Source organism: Xiphophorus maculatus, chromosome 20 (genome assembly GCF_002775205.1).
Source record: "Xiphophorus maculatus strain JP 163 A chromosome 20, X_maculatus-5.0-male, whole genome shotgun sequence".
In the NCBI taxonomy this organism is placed as follows: Eukaryota; Metazoa; Chordata; class Actinopteri; order Cyprinodontiformes; family Poeciliidae; genus Xiphophorus; species Xiphophorus maculatus.
The window spans coordinates 1,198,388-1,213,177 of record NC_036462.1 but is presented as its reverse complement, the minus strand read 5'-3'; the positions used below and the strand labels follow the sequence as shown (position 1 = coordinate 1,213,177).

Sequence of the window (14,790 nt, the reverse complement as noted above, 5' to 3'; positions counted from 1 at the left end):
GCTTTTCTTTTTCACGCGTCACCAGTGGGCGCTTTTTGCTGCGCACATCATAGCGAGCAGAGCCCGGGGATGCGCGCAACGCGAGCATCGCCTCAGTCAGTCAGCGGCGCCGCAGCTGTCCTCCTCTCTCTCTTCTCTCTCTCCATTTCTTTCCTTCCAGGCTGCATCGTTTAGGAGCGCACGCGACGCAGGAGCTCGAGGAAACGCGTCGCCCCCTGCGCCCCCCCTCAGATTCCTCACATTCCCTCCTGATTGTTGGATTATCGGAGGCAGAGAGAGGGGCTGCGCTCGTCCGATCCTGTCCGAGTCGGCCGGCTGCGATTTCTTCTCCCGGAGCAAAGAGCGCCTTCTTCCTTTCTTTTTTCTTTCTTTTTTGTTCTTTTTCTCCCCCACCAAAAGAGTTGCAGTGTGTTGAGAGAGAAATGCTTTTGAGCCACTGAATCTAACGGATACTGGACTTACAACTCAAGCAGGTTGATGAAGAGGAAAAAATCTGCATCGTAGCAGCTGTAAGTGTTCACTCTGACATTATCACTGCATGCTTTAAAAACTCCCAGCTGCAAGATTTACAAAAGAAACAAAAAACTACAAGTTTGCAACTTAATTTGACACAAAAGAGAGAGAAAAACTACCTATAGACATGAGTTTCATCTTCATTTGTGAGAGAATGCACACGCAGCCGCGCAGTGCTGACGGCTGCGTTTCTAGACGAGCCTCAAATGGTTTGGATGGTCCTGGTGGGGATTCTCACTGCTGGGGCTCATTTCCCTCCATCTAGGACGGAGTCCATATGGTGCCGCTCTGCTCAGTCAGTCAGTCAGACAGACGGACAGAGAGAGAGAGAGAGAGAGAGAGAGAGAGGCGCAGCATCAGGACCAGAAGCTCCCAGTCAAACTTAACAGTTCACCATCAATTCACTTTTACAAGAAGATTAACATCCAGTCGGACCGGAGAGTTGAGCCAGTCCAGGTCTGGGGAAGAACGAGGACACTGTGGTGAATTATTTCGATTGAAGCTGGTTTACATCTACAAGTTGCCTAACAATGCCAGGACCCCCTCTTTAATAAAAGTAATAATGGTGGGGAGCCACAGGGAGGGAGGGGAGGATGGGGGGCAGTAATTAGGCAAATCACTTTAACAGCTCAGCACATTCATTCTGGGTAAAGCAAATATTTACCCACCACTGGGTCTGACTTTTTCCCCACCCAAACAGACAGAACGGGGAGAAGGAAAAAAAAAAAGAAATGCAGCCGACCGCATCTTCAAAGTATCCTCTTTATTCAGAGGGGACTCTGCCCCCCCCCCCCCCCCCTTTCTCTCCTCATGTTTATTTATAGATCCTCGTTGCACATATTTGGAGAATAACAAGCAGCAGCCAAATGAGAGGTGAAACATGCCTTTTCTTTCTTTAGACCATGCAGGGAGTTACACTCTAATGCAGCAACATCCAGCATGGCAGTCCGTGTGTGTGTGTGGGGGGTGAATTTGTGGGTGTGTGTGTGTGTGTGTGTGTGTGTGTGCGTGTGTGTGTGTGTGTGCGTGTGGGGTGAGTTTGTGCTGTGGCACGATTTGCTTTCAAAAGCCTCTTTTTTTGATTGAACCAGAGAGGCAATTACAGTCTACAGCCAGTTTTCTTTTCTTCTTTACCCTCAGAAAGCTGCAAGATAAATTGAAGAGAATAAGAAAGAAAAAATAGTAAAGATGCAGCCCAAGTGTCTGCTGCTCCTCGTTTTTGTCCTCCAGTCATGTGTTTAGTGGCTGGATGGATCCAGGATGGCTGTGTGGGGGGGTAGATGGAGAGCAGCCCCCCCTCTCTTTCTTTTTTTAAAGTGTACTTTACTCTCCGGCCCCCTGCGTTGGACGTGGGTCCTGCTGTCTTCCAGGGCATAAGGGATTTCTCTCATGGAGAAGCGCACAGCTGGATGTGTGATGGAGGATCCTGGCCAGATGTTGAGAGCGATAGTAGCGATCAGATTTCACAACACTGAAATCTGTCAGTCTGTCATGGTTTTCTGGATTGAGGTGGCACAGTATGGACCAGCAGCCATGAGTAAAAATGTTACATTCACAGCATCGAGGAATTTGTAACTAGATGTTTAACATGAGCTAACTGTATGGAGAGACATTTGTTCCAATTGCATTTCAAAAGTGAAATTTCAAAACATATCAATAAAAGAATACGTTTTGAGAGTAATGCATTTATGCAGTTTGCTATTTTTTCAAATTATTTTTTCTGATTTTACTTTACATAGTTTGATTTTTTTTCAACAAACCAGATATGACGCATTTCTTTACATGACCCGTTGTTCTTATTTTGATATATTGGCAAAAATACAGAAAAAATAAGCTCTAGACAGAGACAAATATACAGTATATTGCCATACTGTTCTACTCTTATACAGCTGGACAATTAACAAAATTGTTGAAAATAAAAAAGGCCAAAGAAAAAGGCAAGTCTTACAGGTATAATAAATGTAAATATATATAGCTGGGCTAAATGCCATGAATGCTTTCATGGTGATGATATGATGAAAAAGATTATCACAGAATATTTTACTGGTTATGAAATCGTAACCTTTTAAAAGCTTGTTATATTTTGATACTACTAACCTGGGCCGGATTTTAGCAGGGGCTTACCGGGGCTGCAGCCTGGGGCCCTGGCATTTCGGGGGCCCCGAAGGATGTTTTATATTTTTGTGACTGGATAGTGTCAGAATTTAATCAATGACTACAATGATTTTGACAGCACCGATGAAAAATGTTCCAATTTGTTCTGGCAAACGTCCATCTTGAATGCTTGCTTGTTATTGGTCCACTTTTGACACATCTTACGCATTGGGGAGGAGGAGCGTCAAGGGAATATTATTTTACAATGGCGGACAACAGAAAATATGACAGCGGAGCACAGAAAAGAAGGAAGAGAAAAGAAAAAGAGCATCGCGCCAAAGAGGCGACAAACAAAATGCCTAAACTGACAGGCATTTTTAAACCTGTTAGCGGAGATGGAGCAGAAACATCATTATCCCCTGCTTACCAAGAACTTTAAAACCAAAGAAAAAGTTTGAGTTTTGATATATTCGACTTGTACTTATATGGACTTGTAAATGCTGGGGATATTTGTATAAATATTGTTTTACTCGCTTTGCTTTGTAAAAGTATATTTGAGCATTGCACTTTCTTGCACTCAATCTGTTTTATAGTTTGTGTTGAAGTCCAGTCAACAATAACTATTCAGTGATTTTATTTTGTGATGCAAGCATCATATTCTAGTTTCAACCCCAACATGTGGTTTAGTCTTTCTAGAAAAGAGTTCAGAGTTGTTTGTAGTTTGTGACAACTGGCTTATTAAAGTTGTAAGTTGTCAAAACTTACTGTTCGGTCATTTTCTGCTCATCCTCTAAAACAAAACAAACACATACAAAAATATATATATATTTTGACTCTACCCCAGGGGCCCCCATCCTGACTCCAGCCCAGGGGCCCCCATCCTCCTAAATCCGGCCCTGCTACTAACAAACGCCAGAGTTTCGTTTCAAAAGCATAATTCAAACTTATTCTGTCATATATTCAAAGCTGACTTCAGCCTCAGCTGCCTTATGCTGCCAAGTATATACATTTTCTATTATTATTTTCCAAAAAGCTTCACAGTATAAAACTGTACCCTCAACGGTCCAATCAGACGTCCTCCAAAGTGCCGCGGCCACACGAAGCAGGACACGTTTAAACAGACAGGACGCTTTCCCCTGAGCTTAATGTTTCTAAAGAAAAGATATTGCCTTCTATCTAAATAATGTGTAAATATGTCTGACAAGGCAAACAGTGATCAGGGTTGCCTGAAAAAGCTTGACATAGCAAGTCTTTCTGAACCAAAGGGCTTCACAAAAGGACAAAAAAAAGTAAAGTTTTCAATGTATTTTTCTGGGCCAAATGAGAACGATTGGACGACTTGGAATTTTGCTGTTTTCTTAAAAAACATACAGAAGAAAATGAAGTATTTATACATTTTAGCTAACTGTATTCTCAAGACAAAAGACATTGTCGAGTAGGAGATGAAGGAATGTGGGAGGAGGAAGCACGATGTAGCCTCAAAGAAACTAGGTCCACGCTATCGGCTAAAGCTACTGGCATCAACTGAAATCTGCTGAGCAACTGAACTGTTTCTTGTATTTTCTAAAAGTGCAGGATCATGTAAGATTGACGTCTTTGAGCTTTACATCATGTTTTAATGTTATTTCCTCATCAAAAACACATCTGGAGATTTGCTTTTATTTCTTCATGCATGTTTGAGAAATCCTTTAATCTCCATGGCAACCATTCAGCTGCGTAAAATGCCTTGAGGGAGACCGGTCGTCACCCAAGAGGAGGAAGCTCCTCCTCCCAGTTGCAGTTTAGCTAGCAGTAATTAGCATACAGCTGGTGGAACTGCAAACCTCCTGAGCTCATTATAGGAGCTACTTCTCAGTGCATCGCTAATAGAGAGGTTATTAAAGGGTTAATAGAGAAGTGAAGGCGGACTGTCAGAGCAGGAGTTCTTAAAGAGACAGACCCAATTTTGAGGCAGTAAATTATGAAGTCAACTTCCTTCTAAGTCATATTTGATATTTACAGCATTTTTATAACAAGTGGCGCTAACGAAGTTACTTTATTGTACTGGAAAACACATAATATCACCGTTTTAAGTTGCAAAGTAACTCCAGTCTCACTTGCTGCCACAAATTACTTTGGTCTGATTCTGTCAGAGTTTGTTTCATGAACGACAGTAAATGGTTTTACAGCCCGCCAGACTTTATAATGGATACCGAACACTATTATCCGTTCTATGTTATAGGTCAATCCAAATAAATTTTTGAAGTTGGGAAAAAGATCATTGCTACATTAACTGCTTAGTATCACTGTAGTGCCTTTGGGGCCTTTCACCTTCCTCACACCTGTAAAGGTTGATCATCAGTTAAAAAACTGAATAGGGAAGCTTTTGTTTTATGCTCTGGATTTTGCTGCACTACACATTAATTTTGTATTTGTCACTTGGTCACCTGGCTCAGAAGAGAAAAAACAGAAAAAAGACATCTGTGTATTGTGAATTCTTCATTTACTGGCCAAAACCCAGAGCAGCTGTGTATTCAGATTGTGTGGCATCTCCTCGTTTCCCAGGTTCTCCTTCACTGTGATTGGATGGAGAAGGCACGGATAGCCGTAAAGACAATAACAACACAGGGATGGGCACATGAGATGCTGCACTGAACCCCCCACACCTCCAAGTCCCTGCCAGGGTTGTTCAATTTGCTCAGAATGAGGCTTTATTTTTCCCTGGCATGATCCGATACTTGCATCTCTCCCAGGTTTGTGTTGCTTCTGTGCGTCTTGTGATCGGAATGCAAACCTTGAGCATGTACGGCGCTTTGATAAAAACTCTCCTTTCCTTCCTACCTTATTAGATTCTTTTGCAATTATGCTGCCCTCAGGGGGGAAATGGATGCCTTTAACCACCTCTCCTATCAATTATGCGCCAAACAACAGCCCTGCTAACCAAGAAGTCATCTCATTTACTCTGCAATGCGTTTAGCCAATGACTTCCATTAGGTTTAGCTTCTGTGGAGGTGAAAGTGCAACGCCTCATTACATTTGGCACAGCAATCTTTCGCTCATCATTTCAGCTGAGAAGGCTGAAGGGAAGGAAGGCGGGAGAGAGAGAAAATGCTACCCCATCTTCAGTGCAACAAATCTCAGTGGGCAAAATTTTATTTTTAGGCTTTTCTATTTTTTTCTGTAGTCTGAAATTATTATTCAATTTTTTTTTTCCTCTTGGATTTGTGAAAGCTTTGGGTGCTCCTGCTCTGTAATGGTTAAGGTTGTCGAAGCCTTTTGAGAGTGAAAAAATGTCCTAACAACTACAAAAGAGATGGACCTCGGTGTGAAATTGAAATCTGCTTTAGAAAATATGAATTCATCCTTTTATCCAACAAGTTTTTTCATTTACATAATACAGATACACAAAATACTCAAAGAGAAAGAAGTCCTTTTAGGGGGTTTTTACACCCAGGGACTTACATTCATTATATAAGCAGATACTTTTTGCTACTGTTTGATTTTCAAGGACAGCTTTTCCCAAGAAAATTTTCCTTTTATCATCTTGAAACTTCTAGGACTGAAGGGTCGGGATGGCAAGGATGGATCATCCAGAAAGAGGATGGTCCTTAGCATTACACTCAAACTGAAAAAAAAAATGTGGCACACATCACCCCCTCCTCTCCTGTAGCCCCCTCAAAGCGTGTAATCCAATGCGATGGCTTTTTAGAGTGGCAAAACACCCACTAAATTTTTGAAAGACACCACGAAATCCACTCTAAATTCGGCTATGCCTACAATTATAGGAGACGAGAAACAATTACTGGCACCGGGACAGTTAAGCAAAGCCAACACTGGCCATTAAGTTATAATCAAGCAAATGGCTTGATGTTTCCCTTTTACTTTTTTTTACTGTGCTTCAAATAGTGTTGGAAGACTTTCCATACCATGATGTTCACGACATTCACCAGTAGACCTATAGACAATAGTGAGCATTTAGTATGTAGGTCTTCGTCAAGTATTCCAAAGATAGCTCTGGGTTAATCCACACAACGGGGTTGTGTTGTACGGATAAGGGGTTGTGTTGAATCCTTAATCCTGAGAAGCATATCATTTTCCACTTTTTGTGATGTAGGTCAACCTGAAGCAAAGCCCCTCCTTTTTTTTTTCTCCGAATTGCACTGTTAGAGTGCAATTCGTCCATTTCACATAAAGAGACTGAACCAGTGTCCACTGGTTCCAGTAATAAATAAGTCATGGCTCTGAGTGGCTCTGAGATTCATGAGAAATTGATTTAAATGTCAATGAGATTGCACTCACTATTTTGATGTTTAGTTAGCTTATGACTAAATGTCACACATGTGGCATCATCATCATTACCTGTGTGTGTTTTGCTTATAATTTAGCACTCATAAGATGTGGTCCATTTTAGATAGAACTTGGTAAAAAATACAGATTTTGGGCCACAAGAACGCATGAGGGGTCTCTGAGCTTAAAACCAGATGGACCAATATAAAATTTGGGCAGTTGTTGATATCCATTATTAATATTGCTGTTATGGCCGATAACCACTACTTAAATCTGAATTCCTTTTACTGTCATTGTGCATGGAAAATAACAACAAAATAAAAAAAAAGGTACACACATGTATATATGGAACAAGCTGATGCCTTTGAATGTTTTGGTGAGCCCAAACAACAGGAACTTAAAGTTAGAAACAGTCCAAAATCAAGGAGAATAAAGAGTTCAACTGGCTGCAGGAGCCTCCTGCAGGCCTGGACAGAGCAGATTAATTCCTCCAATTTGAAGATGAATGGTCTGAATCCTTAGAGGAAAAATGATTCTTGGTTCTGGGCCTTTTTCTGTAGCTCGTCATCACTTTGAATCCTGGCCTGTGTAGGACGCAGGGCCATCATTCAGTAAATCAATAGAAATCCATGTGCACACATCAAAATTCAAATAAATAATAATGACTGTATTAAATATATTACATAGAGTCATTAAAATGTCAATAAATATATGGTGTATAAGTACATTTCAATTGTTTAAATAATATTACACTATATTTAAATCAGAAAAACAATACAAAAAAATTGCTTTGATTTACATTTTAGTCATTGTTGAACAATAATAAGATCCTCAGTCATTTTGTGTATAGTGAAAACAAGAGAAACACGCCATTCTGCCCAAAGTATTTAATAGGGCAGGATTAGCTAGTGGGGCTAATTAGCGATAAGGCTAACCGGCCCATAATATTACGTGGAGTAGCTAAGCTAGCAGAAGCCAACAATACAATCAGTGACTCACTGGTTTTGTTTTGAAGACAAATACAAAGTCTTTTCTGCTCTTCCAGGTCTTTGATTGGCTCCTACAATCAACACATTCAATTTTAAGCTCTACTTCATGGAAGTAAATCTCCTACCTACTTAGAACACCTACTTGCAGCAACTCTTCTCCAAACTTTGCTGTGGTCTGACCGACATGTTTGCTTCACAGGAAATGCATGAAGTTCATACAGAGAGAAAATGATTTTTTCCTTCCCTGGTTACACATCCTCAACACTTTATTACCAGCATAGGTCTGCATGGATTCAATAGGTCAGGTTATCTTTCACATCCCTTGATGACCTCAAGGGATATATACATTTTATTGATCAAAACTCATAGTTACTCAAAAAGAGTAAGAAAAATTTACTGATATCATCCGGGAGTGTTCATTAGTAATGTAATAATTGCATGCTTTACTGACATTATGCAGCCCTATTAATAATGTGCTTTGGTGTAAAGGTCACATTGACTTATTTGTAAATTTTGACATTGTGTAGAAAGAAAGTCTCTGCAGCGTGTAGCTCATGCTCTTATGTTGGGGAAATTAGTTTTTAACTAAACCTTCAACACTAATTAGCAGCCACTTTTTTCCCTCCCTTGTTTATTCAGTGCTGCTTCCTTATTAACTTCTGCTACCACATGTGTAAATCCTCACTTTGTTGTTTGCACCAAAAAAACAAAAGTTTTGCTGACTTAACAAGCAATGTGTTTTCTAGTCAGAAAATTCAGAATAACACCACACTCTTCATTTATCTGTGTTTTGCTATGTATGCTATTGTGTTCTTCCTCTTTGTTGCATTGGAGAAAAAACTCCCAGTAGTATACTGGGAGTAGTATACTTCAAGTGGGTCAGGGTAACAGCATGTTATAAATGCTGGAGCATAACATGTTGTCTCCACTTTATATATGAGAGGTACAGCACAAATAATACAGGTTTTTATAGATATTTACTGACCTTCAGCATGCTAAGCCTGAGTCTTGTACAGGGCGTAAAGCTGAGGTAAAAATGTGGGATTATTACCACCTATACCTGCAAGAAAGAACTTCTAATTTGTGCTGTCAGATACTTTCAGAGCACAGAATGAAATACATTGGAAGGGTTTAAAGTGAAGACACTTTGGTTGCAGATTTCAAAAACAGAAAAGGAATGCACATCTTAATGACAATTTCCAACTAATCTATCTGAGCACTGAGAAGCAATGGAAGGTTACTGGTACAAAGCTGTACCAAGATTTTAAAATGTTGTTGTCTCAAAGTAGAAAAAAAATTCCATCATATTATTCTGCTGGTTTAATGTCATTTTAATTAAATATCAGAGAAAGTGCTATAAAGACAAGAGTTGTCTCTGCCTGGACGATAGATTTACAGCTGGACAGAAATAAAACTGATAAACTGTTTGGAAGTACAGTGGGCCCCTGCTTATTTGCAGTTCAGCATTTGCAGATTCACTTATGAGCCGAATTTGAATGTAATTCAAAATTATTTGTATAAAACCCACTGATTCCAGTCTTTTAATAAAGCTTAGAACACAAGTGGGCATTCAGCTTTTAGTCATTTGTCATCTTGAGCCCCGGTACGCCTCCTGGTGATCAGCCTCAAAACTAAGTTTGATAGTTGCTGATCAAACTTACTTGATCAGCAACTAAGTTTGCTTAGTTGGTGTGATGCCATTTGATGCTCCATTGGCTGGCGTTGGCAGAGAAGCCAATCCAGGAGTGGCATTCATTTTACTTGGCAGTGATTGGCTGTACTCCCAAGAGAAGAGATAAAGAAGACTGTAGATTTTAAGATGTTTTCTACCATGCGTATTAATAATGCATACTAAGCTTGAATTATTAAAATAGACAGTTATGAGTGTTTATAGAGGGCGTGTCAAGTATTTTAGCGATTCACGAACAGTTGTAGTTCCTAAACATCCTACGAAAACCGGGGGTTCACTATATTTTCAATGCCAAAAAAACACTAACAATCAACGTATGGAGTACATACATTAAAGAAAGAGACAACACGTTAACTAAGGTGATCTAGAGAAGATACAAAGTGGTTGGCAAATGACAACAATTAGGGACCATTGTACACATTTTTGTTTTAAACCTTTTATTCAAGCCATGGAAATATTACTAAAGATTATCATGCTGTGAGAATCTCACACTAACTCTCAGCCACTAATGATCACCATTGCCTAAATCATTCCAGGGAATATTGCAACTTTTCAGGTCAACTGCTGTTTTTAGGTCAATTTCTAGAAGAAATTTCCCTGATTTAACTAATTTATGAAAATCCAGAAATTTAAGTTAGTACAAAAATTATTTAGTTTTTAAAACGTAATAATGCCAGAAAAATAACTGAAATTGGTTTTTTGAGGCCTTACTGGTTATTTCCAAATACAACATAGAAACAAAGGTAAATCTAAACTAAGGGGAACAGATGGAATGTAAATTAGATGTAATTTAATCCACATGGAGATCTTATAAAAGATGTCCCAGTGTTGGAACCAGTAGGAATATGAATGTACAAACACACGTGTCATCACACACCATGATGGAAATGGAATGTCTTATATGGCGCGCGATTGCATAACCCGGACATCCAGCCTCGTGCAATCATACAAACCCTACTAAACTCAGTTATTTGCTGCCTGGTGCATCTATGAGGCCTCTTCTGTCAGGACACTGACAACCGACAATGTTTCATCATTTTCTCTGGTAGATCTCCTTACAAATAGAACAGTATACACTACAACCTCCGGTCTGCATGTGCATCAGATTACACCCAAATCATGCCATTTTCATGGGTGTAGTCACAAGATTAGCACTTCTTTTTGCCAAATTGCAACTCTTCTCAAGTCACAGGACAAAATGGTATAATTTAACCTCTCCAGACACCAACGTCCACAGAATGGACATGATGTACTGTATTTCTGGGTTTAAACCAATAAGAAACAAGGCATTTTTATTTGAATGATTTTTGTTACTGACTAGTTTCTGATTGACAAATGACATTGAAGTTCTAAATTTTAGCATGATATGAGTGAGCTTCAGTCATCAATATTGCTTTAAAACTTGAGAAGGCGAAGAGTCTGTTTTTCATCAAAAATATCAATTTAAGTTTATGGTAGCCTTAATAAAATTGCTCTTTGTATAATTTTAAGCATTTCCAGTGATAGTATTTGAAGTTACTTTAAAAATATGTCCTATTTTTAAATTGTATGACTTTTAAGTTGAGTGTCCATCCCAGTGGAAACATTAAATATGTTTAGAATGCAAAGTAAAAAAATCTGTAAACATTGGTTTATTTTTATGTTTTTATGAGTATAAACTCTAACTTTCATGAACGACTTGTAAGAATATATATATATATTTTTCCCATTATTTCACTGCTGACAGTAAAAATTAGTTCAATGAAAATAATTTTGTTCTTTACATAAAGAATCAGGTCTGAAGCATGTTCCAACAGGATGAGTAGCAAAATTAGCTTCATGTTTAAAACCATTTTGCATTTCATCCTTAATTGGGTAACAATGATTACTTTTTTTTTTACTTACAATGCCAGTGCTCTGCTAGTGTTTTGCCGTTTCTGGTTGTCCTGTGCTGCTTGTTAGTCTAATCATTTTTCAGACGCGAAAAGAAAAGCAGCAATGATGTTGCTTAATAGGACACCAAACACATTGTTAAAGTAGGAAGAGGCGTTTTGTAGAGTGCTGGTGCAAAGTCTGCCAGCTCCTATTAACAGTCAAATTGGGGGAGAGAAAAGTTGTTCTGTTTTTATTTTTTTATTTTTTTGAGGTCAATCATTTCCTTTTTCCCTCGCTGCTCTTTAAAGCTGAAAGAATCTGCTTGTTAGGCGGCGCGGGAAGCAGCCGCAGCAAAAGAAAATGCAGCTATTTAGCAGCTGCTGCTTCTTCTGCACCACCCGGAAAAAACTGCACTGCCGGCTTGTATATCATCACACTTTATCCGTTCGCGTCTCCTGTTTCTCCACTCGTCTCCTCAACACTTTCTCAAGAATCTCATTCCCCCTCAATCGGTGAAACTCAAAAATAATAAGAAGCAATTATGTAACTTAGTAGCGTTGTAATCATGTTTTTTTATGTATGCTTGTCGTATTTAGATCAAAATGTCACATTTTAATCACACCCATAATTACTTTCTCTTCAGATTAAATTCTTTTATTCAGCGGAGAGCATTCCATTCAGAAGCAATTGGATGAGAGACTCATTAGCCCTCGGCAACTAAAGATGATGTTACCATGGAAACAAATTGTTCTGCTATCAATCACCGGATGCCTTGCAGGTAAGACATCTTAGCACATATTGTATTTCAGTCTCAGTACACCACAGCTTGCTGTCATGGTTGATGTCACCAGAACATTTCCTCTAAAAATGTGTCTGGGGTATATTCATTACACACGATTACTTTTTTGCCGCTTTTGCGTTTTCTCTGTGGTGTAACAGAAAAACGCCACACTGCTGGGTAAAAATATTGGCCCCCAGAATTTTTTTGTCATGTTTCAGTGTGTCATATCATCAGTACCTTTTTAACTTAAGATAAAAATAGAGTACATATGTTAAGGACTTATGCACTCTGTTTGTCAGTGAGAAATCCAAATAAATCTTAAAACATCTGGACAATTGCAGTTATTGTATACGACAGAATGTTAGGGCCATGCAAAAAAAATGTTTTCAGTTCAAAAATAAAATCATAATATTACAAGGCTAAAGTCATAATCATGTAAGAATAAACATGCTCTTTCCACTGCACTCTAAATGAAAGTCTCTTTTGTAGCAAGGACGGTTCCTATAACATATTCTTTAAAGACGAGACGACAGAATCAGAACAAATTCTAATAACCTGAGAAGCTGCATAGAGCATAAAGGTTATACTGATTAAACTGAAGGGATTACATGGATGTACGGCCTTCCAGCATGATGTCCTTCACCATTCCCCTGGTGTCCTGCTGCACATTCAGAGTCCACTGCACAGACACCTGGGACTCCTGTTCCCGTTCCTGTTTATGGTCTGTCCAGATCATTATCGGGATCCATGCAATGAATCCAGCCTCGCGTTTTAGCCCAATCTACTTTCCAGCGCGAATCATTCTGCCCTTGCACAGCCACCTGGGATTCGAGGAGGAGAGGCACAGACACTCAACCAGAATGTCAACCCTTGTTCAAATGACATTGTAGCTCCCAGTGAATGTTATTCAAATTGGCTCATGGGTAATTCACGCTCTTCGCCCAAGGGAGAGACAGATCCAAGTGGTCTCTCCCTCTCCCCTGTGGACGAGCGTTTTTAGCAGGGCCTCGCTCTCTGTCTGTGGGTGCTGGTTCTTACTAAGTGTTATGACTGTAAAACGGTAGCACCTATAATGCTGCTCTTATCAACAGTCTGTAATGGCTTACTGAAGTGTTCAAGGTCCTTAATGGGGCAGTGTTATATATTTTCCAGGCACATATTGCCATTTTACCTTCAGTTGTTATAAAAATGTTATATATATCAAATATGGCTTGAACAAATTGACTTCATATTTTAATGTTTTGAAATTGGGCCTCTGTCTCTTTAAAGTCTCCTGCTCTTTCTGAAATTCAGCCTTCAGGAAGTCGTCACAACATGGCTCCTCTATGAACCTTTAACAAAGTTTTACCAGCGTTGCTCTGAGACGCAGCTCAGCAGATTCACAGTTCAACCAGGTGCTTGCTAACTGATGCTGGCTAGTCTGGAGGAGCTGAATGAATCTTTCCACCCAGGCGATTTGCACAGCTGAATGGTTTCCATGGTGATTAAAGGATTTATCAAACATGTATGAAAGAATCCAGATATATTGTATATAATATTGCCCGTTTAGATATATTTGCATTATTCCATCCACAAACACAACATAGGAATGACTTGTGGTCTACAAAGACAGAAGAGAAATAAAACAACCCCTAAAATTTGTAGTACCCCATTTCTGTCTATATTTCATAAAGAAGGAAGTTGCACTCAATGTCTTCCTCTGAGGTTTTCATGCTGTTTCCTTCAGTGGTTCTTGGAGCAGCACCATGACAGGCAAAGGGTGTGGTGGCTTTGAAAGTGCAGAGTGAAAGTGAAAATGGAACAAATGTTCCCATTCAACTGAATGAAAACACTTTAAGTTCAAACCCAAATGGGAAACTATGGCAAACGTTTTTCAATGAACTTTTATGCAATCTGACTGGACTTCAACTCTTCTGCAAAGAACAATGTATGTAGATGTGAAGACACTAATTGGTCCTAGTATTCCTTCAAGTGGAACACAAATGCAGATTCAACTTTCCATATTTTATTTTGTGAAAACATGATCAAAATTACTTATTGTTTTCTTCCCTGTCCATAACTGTGCACTGCTTTGTGTAGGCTTGTCACGTGAAAATGCAAAACAGTGTGTAATTATAATGTAACCATTGTACAGTTATGGTTAACCATAAGGCTATCTTCAAATTTGTATTAGAAAATTAAAAAAAATCATATGAATAATGTGTGTTTATTCTATGTACAAAAATGTCAGCACTATTACAGAAGTACAGTGCTAAGAGGGCTAACCATGTTGCTGTGCTGCGAATTAGAAACCAGAAAATAAGCGTAGACATTTTACTGATTATCAGTTCAGAGGTTCACCTCCACCTAACATATTCAAATAGTTTGCTACACTGCAGCACTTACAATTGACATTAGCAGTGATCTTAAACAATTTTTTTACCATTCATCATTCTCAACACAGGCCATCTTTTATGATCTGCAAACATGTTATAGGCATTTCTTGTCAGAGAGGGAAAAAGAAATATTGGCTTTACCCACCACCCGCCCCAAAAACCAATTTGTGCTTGCCAGACTCTGCAGGAAAACTTGTGGGAGTATAATTAGAAAGACTAAATAAAAAA

General features: G+C 39.2%; 1 protein-coding gene across 1 annotated transcript in view; it reads left to right on the top strand.

Moving 5' to 3' along the window:
- Positions 1 to 101: 101 nt before the first annotated feature.
- The window catches only part of LOC102227310 (contactin-3-like), a 95,608-nt gene continuing 80,919 nt past the window's right edge, over positions 102 to 14,790 (top strand). Inside the window, exons 1-2 of the mRNA XM_023325255.1 lie at positions 102 to 509; positions 12,050 to 12,184. Coding sequence (XP_023181023.1) covers positions 12,130 to 12,184 — 55 coding nt within the window. The 5' untranslated portion in view covers positions 102 to 509; positions 12,050 to 12,129. The remainder of the gene's footprint in view (positions 510 to 12,049; positions 12,185 to 14,790) is intronic.